We start from the raw sequence: 13,580 nt of genomic DNA, 5'->3' as shown, positions 1-13,580 counted from the left end.
ACCTCCTCAGCACAACAAAAACGGCTTCAGAAGATGGTTAATCACCCGTTTAATTGAATTAGGTATGTGGAAACAACCAGGACGTGAAGTACAGTGTGCAAATCCTGAGGACTACGACAGAAAACGACCGGTAGATCCAGAGATGTGTCTTACAACTTTTAGATGTGTCACTTCTCCAACACTCCAACCTAAATCATTGAATGGCTCGTTATCAGGCCCCTGCAGAGCCGAATGACACACTGATAGGGGATTTCAGCCACTTGATTCAGGTTTTTTTTTTTTTGCATTTTCTGTGGCGAAAAGATTAAGAGCCCCTATTTGCTTATTTTTCTCCAGATTACTTTGCTAAGACTTTTGAAGACGTCTTCGACAAAAACCTGTGACATAATTCAGAAACTATGGTTTAAGAAACAAAAAGGACCTTCTAAAGTGAACAAACAAGCTGTGCTTGGGCCGGAGTGCTGGGTGGGCCAGGTCCTGTGGGGTTGCTGCGGCTCGGCTGAAACAGAGTTTCCCTTGTAGACGGTGCAGGTTCCAAGATTACAAAAAGCGTCAGATAAAGATTTGATGTTGGACAGATTAGGGACACAAAGTGAGAAGATAGATGAGGGGAGAATGCAGCAATTTTCCAGTTTGTTTGAATAAGCAAGTATGCCTGTGTACGGCTGCCATCGTGTTGAAAGGAAAGCAGCATGCCTCCCTGACAGGCTGAAGCACCATGTTACTTATTTACACTGGTATGTCCAAAAGCGTTCGGTCACTGTTGTAACTGCGTACATACGAAGATCATGAAACATAATTCCGATCATGCGCATTCATATACAGATGCTTGGAGCCTCTGGCAGCTCAGACGACGGGTCTGAGCATTAGTAATGAAAAACATGTGCGTTCCAGACACTAAACCTCCTCCAAGCTCATCTTCTTTTGGCCAAACTCTCTTGTCCTCACCTCAATCTATCCGTCTTCTTTCTTTCAGCAGGCTCTCTAAGTATGTGTGCTGCACAAATGAATGTGGAAATAATTCTGTTTTGATGAAAAGGAAGTGATATATGCATATGACATTTGGCTTGATTACAAGCATTATTTGGCCTTCCCGTCCTTTGTGCATTACACAGTCTCCCCCTGTGTGTCCTCATAATGTCTATCATATCTTTGTATCTTTCCACCTTTTCCCTTTCTCTTTGTCATGAAGAACATGAGGTCACTTGGTGCTAGTTCAAACAATGACCATAATGTGAACCAGAATCTGAAGAAGTACCAAGAGGTGAAAGCTTAATGTTCGAACTAAGATCTGTAGATTGGAAATGAGCGAATCGGGTGAAAAACCTTTTCCAACAAGGAGCACTGAGGAAACAACTTGAGGTCATAATTGAAAGTTTGACCTCTGATCTTTTTCTTATCATTAAACAAAACGTACCAGATCACAGAAAAGCTACGCTAACTGCAACCCTTCTCAATGAGTAAGTTGTTGTTGAAATTTTATTTTCTGTTGAGCCATGTCAGCCGTTCATTCGGGCTGCTATAAAAAAGAGAAAGGTTTCAGACGGTGCTGGTTTAATTCAACCCTTTCGCTAATTTCACCCAGCAACAGAAACGAGCTCTTGGCTGGAGGAAGTCAATTTATACCTGCTTTGTTCCTGAAGTTTATGAATCGGAGAATGACGGAGCTGATCCGTAGTCGACTTCAGCAGGCACCAGAAAGGCAGATTGGATGAGTAGCTCCATTTTATTTTTCTGAGCTGTCTGGCATGGACCATGTTGACTTTTGCAACTCTTTGGAAATCTTCAAAATTAAGATAATGGTCTATAATTAAACCGGAGATTATTCGTACCCCTGGCAGATTTAGAGTAATCTTTTAATTTCGCCCACATGTTTCTTTTGACTTGAGGTAGCATTAACGTTTTGGACCGCTCTGGTCAGATAATAGATTTGACTCTGATAATCTGTGGAAGGAACTACAGATTAGGATTATGACAAAGAGACTTTCCTGGCTCAATGGCTTGAAGCTCACCACCAAAGACAAATCATCAAAATACCAGTGTAAACATGTGGCAAGCTATCCGTCAACTATAAAACAACAAATGTTTTCCACTGAGTATTGAGAAGTGTGTGAATTAGCTTGAAAATGACAGTTTCTAATATCGTGTAAGTGAAAGGAAATGTAAAAACTGACTCTTTTGTATCGCTTTACCCACATGTAAAACAAAAAAGGATTGTTTTACATGTATGATAGAAATCATTTTGACAGTCTCATCTGATTTATGTTAAGCAGAAAACTTGTTGCTTAAATGAAAACTCATCTTTAAATGAAAATCTGCCAGGGATGTGGAAGAGTTTGGGTCGAACTGTTCGTTCTCTGGAGACACAGCTGGAAGAATCAGTTACTCTTTATGCCAATTCCTAAAAAAAAAAAATATGCTGAAGACATACGTCCATCCGTCTTCCAATATTTGTAAACATTTTGTCTTTATTCACTTTATCCAATACCCATTTTGTTTGACATTGCTTCTGTTGCAGATATACATATTTAATGACTTATCACAACAAGAAGCCTAGAAAAACTATTTCTAGTGCCTTTTTAATTCGTTTTCTTTAAGAGAAAATCTTTTTTGAAACCCAAATATCAAGAAGACTGAGCCTTAAATCTCTGATTGGTACATATTTAAACCTTCCACCTAGAAACACCCCAATGCTTAATGTCAAGGTTATAAATGGTCACTCAAACGTGAACATTTTCACCAACTTTGCAGCCCCCTGAAATGGAAGATGTGGATTTTGAATATTTAAAAGATTCAGAGAGGATTTGGGAAAAAGATCTGCTGTTAGCTTGGATTAAAATCAAGCTTTTCAGCATCAACTCAATATGCTGCGTTCAAAAAGAGAGACCATAACATGCTGAACGAGAACTTTAGTTCCTCAACCTGATCACTGAAGGCGGTTTTCTCAGCAAGACAAAGATTCGGCACAGACTGCTGAGGAAACAAATGATCAAGGTTCTGGTGTGGCCTCATCACCCTCCCAAGCTCAATTCAATGAGAAATCGGTGGAGGCAGCTGAAGTTTATAGTTCTTGTGAATTGGACTGAGCCAAAATACCACCAGAGATGTGCTGTTACACTTGGTGACAACCTACAATAAATGTCTTATGATGTCCTTGCCAACAAAGATTTTTCCACCATTTTCTAAGTCATATTTTGCTTCAGGATCAAACATTTTATTCAGAGACACGCAGAGACATAATAAACTTTTATTTAATGTGTTTTTCTGGATGTTTGTTTGAAGCTCTGTCTCTGCACATTAAACTGAAGGTATCATAAATAAATATTTGAGACTATGTGTTTTTCTGGATTTTTGTTTGAAGCGCTGTCTCTGCACATTAAATTGAAGGTATCATAAATATTTGAGACTGTTCCTTTTTTTTAAGGGAGTAAACTTATAAATTCAACAGGGGACAAAGTAATTATAACCCACAGTGTTTTAATGGAGCTCCAGCTTCTTAGGCCAAACTGCATTTTTGATCTGCAGAAACTGCTGAAATATAAAAGTCATACTAAATTGTACTTTGTGCATTTTAAAAGGCAGGTCATTAAATCTAGCAAAAATAAAACACAGATAGATTTTAATTAACTCCCATCTGTCTCTGCAACCTAATAGGCATTCAAACTTTTTGTAGTTAGTTTGTGGCGGAAAAACAAAATAATCTGAGCTGCAGTGAATTGAAGTGCATTGAACTGAAATAAATGTAACTGAATTGATCAAGCAGCTGGTATTTTGAAGGAGGCAGCAGGGAAATTTCTGCTCCGGGGTTTGAGAGTTTAAACTCTGATCAAAAGCTGACTGCATATTCATCTATTGGCCAATACAGAAACGAAAGATTTATCTCATGCGTGGACTTGAGGATCCCATTATTAATAGAAATTGATAAAATATTAGAGACACAAAGATGATTTTCACTCTGGACTTCAGGCTGGCGTGCTGAACAGAAACACAGACTCTTATGTATTTCCCTCTCCTCTCCAGACACATTCTTTCTCATCTTAGAGCAAGGTCCCGTATTGGTGCAATAAAGCAACCACCAACAGTAAACTACGTGTTTCATTTTAACTACCTTCAAGTTGCCTGAAAGAGACAAGAAGCGTACTTGCAACAGCCAACTTCTTGTAATTATGCCATAAGTGCTGGATCCACCTATGCTCGCAGCAACACAGGAAAAGATGCAATGTTTAACAGCTGTTTATAAGAACAAGGCTGCAGCTTTCGGTGCGCTGTCGAAGCGCAGAGCTGACAGGCTTCACAATTAGTGTAACATTTACAAGGTTCTGCACGAGCTGTGGTGCAAATCACTGCAGTCACGCTACTCACCCGTCCAGCTGCTGTTCTCTGCTACAGGCCATGCAAGGTGCATGAGTGGAATGCAAAATTGTTACATGGATTATGCCTAAAATGACTGGCAGCTCTTTATGTGCATGCAGGTATCCATAACAATGGGACTCTGAACGCCGATTAAACAGTCAATCAGTTTTGGGTTTTCTGGTAGCAAATTGTTTTATCAGGCTTGTTTCTACAGCACCATCCAAACACCGATGGATCTGATTGGGTCTGAGTGAGGTTTGCCAACAGGTGATCTGCATGTCTGTACAGCTAGAAAACCTTCAGGTGAAGGCAAATCCACAGCAGCCGATTCAAAGCCAGGCAAATCTATTCATGCATAATTGTGAAATGTTACAAGAGTTTAGAAAGTTTATATAGATAAAAATCTGAAAATTGGGGTTTGTACTTGTATTTCAAATCCAAACCCCTCTAAATTAATAACAATTTAGTCTCAGAACAGCTGTTCTATAAAGGCCTCAGAGGATTTTCAGAGAATATCAGTGAAGACCAATGAACACTGTAGACAGAAGAGGGAGAAAGATATGATGTTTAAAAAGGATTAGATTATAAAACAATATTCAAAGCATTCAGTCCTTCAGATGAAAATAGATTTCAGATGAAGCAGAAATCATCTGCAAACTGACTGACTGGGAAAGAAGTGCATCAATCAGTGAAACAGCCAAAGTCAGGAGAGCTAGTCACAACTGATTTGATGGAGAATAAACATAAAGAAGGGGTAACTGATAGAAAACCCGGGAGATGGTGCACAACACAAGACACTGGCGTTTGGGGAGGAGTATTAATTCCAGCAAACATAAACAAACACTGGAATCCTTTAGATCAAACATTGTCCTTTGTAAAATGGCCTAGTCAAAGCCTAAATGCAGTTGAGGATCTGTTTAAGAGAAAAGTTGATGTTTAGTGACGCTCCATATCCAAGTGGACTCAGCATGAACCATTGTGCATGGAAAAATTTGGCAAAAACAAAACTGTCTTTTTGTGTCTAAAGCTGGTAGAAACAATGGCTCCAAAAAAAAAAAAAAAAAAAGGAACTGCAGCAAAAAGTCATTCAACAAAGTTTTGACCAAGGGGAGATGAAAACATGTACATGCCACACTTTTTAGATTTTTATTTGTAAAGCCTGTAAAAACAAAACAAATCAAAAAAATATTTCCTTCCACTTGTCAATTATGTGCTGCTTTTGTTGTTGGCCTGTCACATAAAACCACAAAGCAAAACAATGAAGGCTGTGTTTGTAAAGTGATAAGCAAACGAAAACGTTCAAGAGGTTTGAAAACTTTTGTAAGGCACTGTAAAGTAATGATCTTAAGAACAATCCTTCTGATGGATTTAAATGTCCTGCTGATTAAAACCAGCACTAACATTTGATTACTGTGCTGCTTTTTGGAGCAGAAAAAATCTTTCATTAAGCCTTTCCCTTGAATTCAAAAGTCTGTAAGGCCTTAATTACCGCTCTGATATTTCGTCATAGTTGGGATTAGCATGGATGATGAATGGCAATGCACAGATCCAAAAGTGCACTGATTAGAAAATGGAAACAAGCTTTTAATACAGTTTGTTTTCTATTTTCTCACAAAATTCAACATCTTCCAAGCGCACCTTGCGAGGAGAGGGGTGGGTCGCTCGAAAGTTAGAAATATTTCTCAAGGAATGCTGTGCTGCAACCAGCCAAAATCAACTTCCGCTCCATTCTGGATATTAGCTCATTTTCACCAAATGGCCCTCTGGAAAGTCATGTTGGAGGATGGGGTGTGGCGGGTCCTTCTGTAACCCGCTCTGTGTGTAATCAGGGCTACAAGATTATTGCCCGGTTCCTTATCTTTCTAAACACACAGAGGTGGGCTGAGATTGTATCAGCAGCGCTTGGGGGAAATTAACCAATAGCTAAACACCGCTAAAGCACCAATAGGGGCGAATACTAAAATACAGAAGAGAAAATATTTACAGTACAAGTATCGAAGAAAAGGGCCATGCTCAGTTTCAACAAGAAGGTTTCCATAAATTGTAAAGCTCTATGATTACAATAACATTAATCAGTGCTTTGGCACCATTGTTTGGCAGCTGCAGATGACTGTTTGCATTCTGACAACCATCAGTTCCTTAATACTCCCGTTACAGCAGAGGTGAAGGAGCGCTGGCACCCACAGTGCTCCCACTCAGGATGCACTGAACAGCTGCGAGGCCAGTAAAAACAAACTCATGCCGGGCGATAAGAAAAACTTGGTGACAACCCCAAAGACCCGTTCGCCCGCATCGGTGAACCCCTGTGCAACCTGACGGGATTGGCGTCTATACATTAGGCTCCTTTATCAATTCAATAACAATACATCAGATTTCCTTCCTTTCGTGTTGCAAGTCTGCGTTGTTGAAACTGAGTAAGAAGGCAACATCTTCCAACTTCATAATCTTTAACGGCCGTAACATGTGCATCCAAATAAACACACAAAAAAGTTTCATAAAACAGGAAAATGGCTGTATAAATGTCTGAGGCTTACCTGGTTTTGGAGGCTTTCCTCCTTGTCCTGTTGGGGAAAAACATAAGCATGGTTTTTGTGAACTGCATAAAATCTTTGGTACAAAATTATTCTATTCTGCCAATGCACACAATTCACAAGTTGATTTAGTTTGTTCACAACTTTGATAAAAATGCATGGCCTGTTTGCAGGCCATAAATCCAACATCATACCTGCTGGCAGCCCTCCATAGCTAAGGCCGCCCATTCCCACTCCTCCTGGTACCACACCGCCGGTCCCAGCACCTCGGCCTCCACCGCCATAACCTCCTAGTGCTGCAATCAGAATCACACATGTGCTTGTTTGATATGTATGCTGAATTTTACATATCACAATGAGAAAAATTCTATCCGATTTAACTATTCTGAAGAGAACAACCGTCTTACTCCGAGCATGTTAACAGGATATGCAGTATTCTTTATTCATTCAGTTTTTCAGGAAGTATGACCCGTAGGTCAGGATGTCTGACCTGGCAGCACCCAGAAAAATGTGTTTGTAGACAGTAGCATTGGAAGCCGTCCACTAAAGAAAAATAACCTTCAGGATTTAGGTTTTCTTTGGGAGTCCTGAAACAGCAGACTGGCACCAGGTGGGAAAAAAGACTATTGTGCAGCTATTGTGACTCCAAAAGCAAAAATTTGGGTTTAAGAGGAATCTGGAGAACATATGGCGAAGGGCTTTTGGTTGACTTCAAGTAAGTTCTGGGGAAAACTGTTGAACGACTCAGAAAGGGAAAGCAGGGACCAGCTAAGGGTAAGTATTGTTTATGGCAGCAACTGTTGATGCTGACAGGCATTATTCTTAGGTAATGGAAGGAGCACTTTTAGGATCTTCTCAATTTGGTCATAAGATCCTTCTCAGAGGAGGCAGAACTTGATACTTAGTTGTAGTTGTACTCGGAAGTGGGAAATTACGACTTCCCAGGCAGGAAAAATAAACTGGAACGCCCTCCAAAGTTGGATTTCCCACTGGGAAACTGGGCGCAACTCCAACTACCCCCAGTTACGACTTGTAAGGTCGACTTAATGTTTCAATATGGCCGCTCCTCGCAACAACAGTAGTAAGATGTGGTGGAAACATGCTTATTTTACAAGACGCACATGTAAGAGTGCCTCTACTGTTAATGTTAATGTAGCGCTTACATCTCTAAGCTTAACAAATCAATGATGTTCAGAAGAGATATTGCGTAGTCTCTGGGCGTCGCCATGTTGAAATTTCGATTTCTTAATTAGAAGGCTGTTACCTTAGGTCTGACGTCAAACCCAACTCTGAGTAAAGGCTTCCCAGGTAACTGGACCATAGTGTGAGCACTCAGTAGAAAACCTCTCAAGTATTTTGCCATTGGACAGGTTGCAAGGTCATTAAAAAGCTTCCGAGTGGAAAAGTCAACTCCGACGGAGTGACGAACCTTGTATTTTTAAACACGTACTAGTCCTGTCAAATTTGCAGTACCGTAATTCTGCCACACTTTGCGCTATCTGAAAAATTCCAATGGTTTCTGAAAGGAGAGACGTTGCGCTTTCCAGACAATATTTGGTTATTACGGTAAATTCACCCCCGGGGAGTGACATTAATCTGAGGGGCACTCTTTTAATAGACGGAGTTATGTCTAGCGAAAATAACTCGCTAGATATTGAAAGTTCCAGTTGTTATTGATAAATGGGCAAATATATATTTTCTCACAGGACATTTAAAGAACTGCGTACAATTAAAATAAGCAAATATATCCAGGCGGAGATTTTAAATTTAGGACAGTAAGGGTTGAGAAGGGGGACCTGAAAGTTTTTTCATAAACAGAATGATGTTTACTCAGGCATCCAAAATGCTGCTTTTAAAACCTTGCATCACTTTCTAGTTGGTGGTTATTTACATCTTGAGTCATTTATAGTGAAGACAGACTTGTCATTGGTCCTTAATTATGTTCTAAAGTAAGCATATTGCAAAATTAATGTTTCTTTGCATCATTTTGAGTTGAGAAAGTAATCTACCATTGCTAAGATTAATCAATGTCTTGAAAAAAAAAACTCTTTAAAACTTGACAAAAGTAAACTATCCTTTTAGCACAGTAGTTGTCTGTGGAAGCTTGATTTACTCTCTAACACTGCAGTAAATTAGTTGTAGATTCTCAATATAAGAAGTAAATCTAAGGTACTCTGTGATCTGAACAAACCACTGACTGCTAACAGGACCACTTCTCTTCACAGCAGCAAACTGTTCCACCTTGTGTTTGTTTAACTGCTGAATGCTCCAACAAACATAAAGATGTCAAATGTTCAAAGGTCACAGCAGTCTTCCTGTAGCCGTAGCTTTAATATTTTTGGCTTTAAAAAGCTGCACAGGGTCAAACTTGTTCAGCAAATGGGAGCTGAAGGCTGGCCAGCATTATGAATACAGAGTGCGACCTGGTGCTAAATTGAGCCATGCTGCAGACTTGTGAGTGATAGATGTGTGAAGTGACAAGCAGCAGACAGAATGTGTGCGGCTTTGCAACAAGCCCGGTGGCAGCATTGACCACTTCATCATCAAAAATAATGAGAACAAAGAAAAGCATATTTAGAACACCTCCATAAAATCTGCAGCTTTACATTTTAACTAATCTAAATTACTAAAAATAATGGTTTGATATTGTAAATATCCTGAACCCAAAGTCTCTTCCACTTACCTCCAGGTTTTGCTGGTTTATAGCCTGCAGGACCACCTCCAGCTGACCCTGTAAGAGTCACAGATTCAAATTTAAAATTTGGAATAAAAACTAAATACAGACATTTATTTTGGGTTTACTATCTTCAACCATCAAAATCTTTAACATCATCCAACTCAACAGGGATTTAGAAAATTAAATTAGCTGCAAACATGTTGTAGCTCATGTTTTCTCCTCTACAGTGGTTTAATTGCCCACTAAAGACAAACAGATTAGCTTGCTGGAGTTGTTTTCTGTTACCTGGAAAATATCCAGTCCCTGGCAAAGGAGCGCCTGGTCTATATCCAGTACCAGGTGGCACATACACACCTGCAACACACATTGTAAACAAAAAAAACTTTGAATCATCTGTATGTCAGAATGAAACTTTATCAGGCAGTCACCATTTCTCTTTTTCCCCTTTTCCATTCTAATAGTTTTTATTTCTAAACAAGAATCCCATTTATTAGGCAAACATTCTCAAACACATTCATCAGCCTGGAAACCGAGCAGAACCTTGATGTCCTTGATGATCACATCTGGGGCTCATCACAGCTGTGATGAAGTGCACGGCGAAAGGTGAAAGCTGCTGGAGTCAGAGCGAAAGCAGAACTTCATGGATTTTCAGAAGAGTCCTGTTGAATTGTTCTCATACTGATGAGGTACCGCAGCTTTGGGTCGAGGAATTTGCAGCAGCACCCCGTCAACCCCCACCTGCGTCATCCCCCACAGCTTTGTCTCTGGCTGGAACTGCTCAGATGGTCGCTCTGGACTCTAGACGTGATGGCCTCATGTGTGCAACAAACACCAAGAGCACAAGAACCTCTTTGGGTTTTTTTTGTTGTTTTTTTTTTTGCAAAGAAGATTAAAAAGAATTACAGGTTGTTCTGGGACAAATAACAACTAAATCCGATGGGATGGGTGAGCTAATGCCTAAATTACAAAAGTATATTCTGAAAAAGCTGGTTCGTATCAAAAAACACAATGCAAATGAGAGAGCTGGGGCAGTCGGACCACAGTGATTATGCCTAATGGCTCCTACATGTGCTGGGAGACCAATTAATTTAAACCACATGTCAAAGGCGTTCATGTGTTTATTAGAGAAGACTGTGTGAACTCACACTGGCTGTGGCCGGTAGGGGAAGAGCATTACAAGGCATTACTGTCTGGTCTACCAGCAGGGATATTTATGACACCTAAAAAAAAGAAAACGTAAAATCTACAGTTTGATGAACTGGATTCCTGCTTTAGTACATTTAAATCCAGGATGGCTATGAGTCTTTCACTAATGAGAAGTGTAATATACCTTCGGTTAGTGCCATGATGAAATCCCACTTTGCTTTATTGGACAGCTAAGGCTCAGGAAATGAAAAGAAAGTGCCATTGAGAAGACATTCAACATGAAAACATATGAGCCATCTTCTATGGTGTGTGAACACGTGTTTTTGTAATGAATAAATAAAAATGTAGAAAGGATGAAACTCTATAAATCACTGACAGCCTTTTCAATATTTTACAAAGCCAACACGTAAAATTAAAACCCTTTTTCTGAAACGAAAACAAGCCTTTTGGATTCATAACCGGCAAGACAGAAAGATAGTTCCATATATCGGTGACAATGTCACAGCATTGTCTACGACTGAAGAGAGAAAAATTATTATTTTCTTGATAAAACATGTTAACAGGATGAGTGGTCATGTGTCAGTCCGTAGAAAAATGAACATGTGAGGGCTTCTGCATGAACACGAAGCATGGGGAAGCTCCATGAAAGCAAATGCTCCCACATACTTCATTGGAGGAGACTCAGTTGACTTAATCCAGACGGCGTGACGAAAATTGCATCATTTTTATTCACAGAGAGGCATCCATCTGCCAAGGTCCGCACCGGGCCTGGGTTGAACTACAAGGCACATCTTTGTGCAAAGAGTTGTGTGACTGGTCAGAAGTTTGTTGCTATGATTTATGTGGAAATGCGCTCAGATTGCAATGCTGATGTCTCAGTTTAACCAGTCTGCTTCCACTGTCTGGTGTTTGAATCCACAGGGGGCGTGAATACTTTTTGAGGAACGATTATTATGTCAAGTTTTTACAAGACTTCGCTAAATAACTTCAAAGACTGTCAAAAGAAAAAAAAAAAAACACGCCTGGGGGAAAAGTGTGGCACTCTCTCAGTGACCGTTTTGTAAGAGCGAAACGGAGGACGCAGGGAGGAAGTGGGAACCCTGCTGGATTGGAGCCTGATGTCCCCCAGGTGGCCTGCTCCATGTGTGCTGGTGACTTTATACCCTGAGCAGCACTTTGGCTAGCTGTTAATGTCTTAAAATGTACTATGTAAAATATCTTGCACTTCTCAGTACAAAGTATCAGCCGATGTATATTGTGTTACATCAATATCTGGTATCTTAAAACTAATTTACTGTTTATCCTCAATAATAACACACAGTAGGCTCAACTCATTTTTTCTTCTTCCTCATGATTCATATGAGGAAGCGAACGTTTGCTAGAAGATGCCATTCAAGTATTTTAACTACTCTCCCCTCCACCGCAGGTGCAGCATTAGCAGAAAGCTATGTTACCGTGGGGCAGTTTTGCCGTCACAAGTAAAATATGGATCGAACATATGCAGAGAAAAGTGAGACTTACAATCATTGCATGGCTCATTAATACGAAGTATTCTGGTGACAGATAGATGAAGTGCTGCCCCCCATGGGCAATAGAGTAACAGCGCTGGTCAGAACTGACGCCGATGTTGCAACATCTAACCTGACCACTGCCAAAATTTTAGTGTTTTGAACGGTTTTTGTCACAGTCGTTCACTATTGTCATAAATTACAGGCACACTGGGATCGCCACAATGTGCTCAGAGAACATTTTCTTCTGACTTCTTGCTTCCCACTTGAGAAAATTGCTTTCTCAAATCTGAGCTGCAGGCTTTTCTATCACTCCTTATGTCTTGGGCGGACTTTGTGATACGGGTTGATCCCCGAGTTAAGCAATGGAAGCACAGCATCATTACTCTTGGGCACCTTTTAGCTTTTTTTTACACTTTGTTTATTTTAAAAGAAAATCTTGATCTGTGTCATTGAGCTAATGTAACTTTAATGAGCTATAAGCCGCAAAATTATACAGAAAAACTGAAATATGCCCTATAAGCAAGAAAACATGCTGGGATGCCACTGAAATGTGCTGATCCACCAACGATCTTTCGTAAATTGAAAGAACAACAATATTCCTTTATACAAAGCAAATCTGTGGTCACAATCTAATCGGAAGGACATCTGCTCGTGATCACGAACAAAATCTTTTCTTCAGCGGGGAGCCAAAGAGGGCTTACAGTCAGCCTGATTACGTTGAAACCGGGAGAATGTGGCTTCTCCGAACAGACGTGTTAATGGCAACAGTTACAGTGACAGCTGTGCATGATTTCATGAATGAGCAAATAATTTAGAAGATCAGAGAGCTAAACAATGGTGGAGCTGCTCAAATTTCCCGTGGTTTGGCCTTGCAGTATTGACCAAAAAGAGCTGAAAATCCTGCAGACTAAAAAACTCAAACTAAAACAATAAATGTAACATCTGTGAGAAATGTAATATCTGTGTTTATGAGCATCTGACATTTTGTCCTTTCAAATAGATCATATATAGTCCTTAACTGACGACGGGTGTGGAGTGATTGTTCTCATTTTCGCTCCTTCGTTTTACATTCAAAAGAAGGATTTCCTGTCTTGGCAGGAAAGTGGAAATTTCGAGTCTGTGAGCAGCACTTTTTCCTTTAGCTTAAAAACCATATCTCGCTGCTGGTACATTCTTACAGAGTGCATGAAGTTCACAAAGATGGCAAACGCTGACTTTTGCCAGGAGAAGAATTTTTTAAAAACTGTCTCCTGATCATTTTAATTCAAGTCACCGTCCACCGCCTGCATTCCTGGAGAACTCGACCAGGTCATGGGAATAAGCTGGAATGTGTTTCAGGGGGTAAAATTATCCAGGAAAAGA

General features: G+C 40.1%; 1 protein-coding gene across 5 annotated transcripts in view; it reads right to left on the bottom strand.

Moving 5' to 3' along the window:
* elna (elastin a) overlaps window positions 1-13,580 on the bottom strand; it is a 54,213-nt gene that overhangs the window by 29,775 nt on the left and 10,858 nt on the right. For all 5 annotated transcript variants that reach the window (XM_081615105.1, XM_081615106.1, XM_081615107.1 and 2 more), the window contains exons 2-5: window positions 9,847-9,915; window positions 9,568-9,615; window positions 7,079-7,180; window positions 6,888-6,914 (exon numbers count right to left, since the gene is read on the bottom strand). In XM_081615105.1, the coding sequence (XP_081471231.1) occupies window positions 6,888-6,914; window positions 7,079-7,180; window positions 9,568-9,615; window positions 9,847-9,915 (246 nt within the window). The remainder of the gene's footprint in view (window positions 1-6,887; window positions 6,915-7,078; window positions 7,181-9,567; window positions 9,616-9,846; window positions 9,916-13,580) is intronic.

The sequence above is a fragment of the Poecilia reticulata genome, chromosome 13, assembly GCF_904066995.2.
Source record: "Poecilia reticulata chromosome 13, P_reticulata-male-v2, whole genome shotgun sequence".
NCBI classification, from domain to species: domain Eukaryota; kingdom Metazoa; phylum Chordata; class Actinopteri; order Cyprinodontiformes; family Poeciliidae; genus Poecilia; species Poecilia reticulata.
The sequence above is the reverse complement of the archived record's forward strand: the minus strand, read 5'-3'. Positions and strand labels throughout refer to the sequence as shown.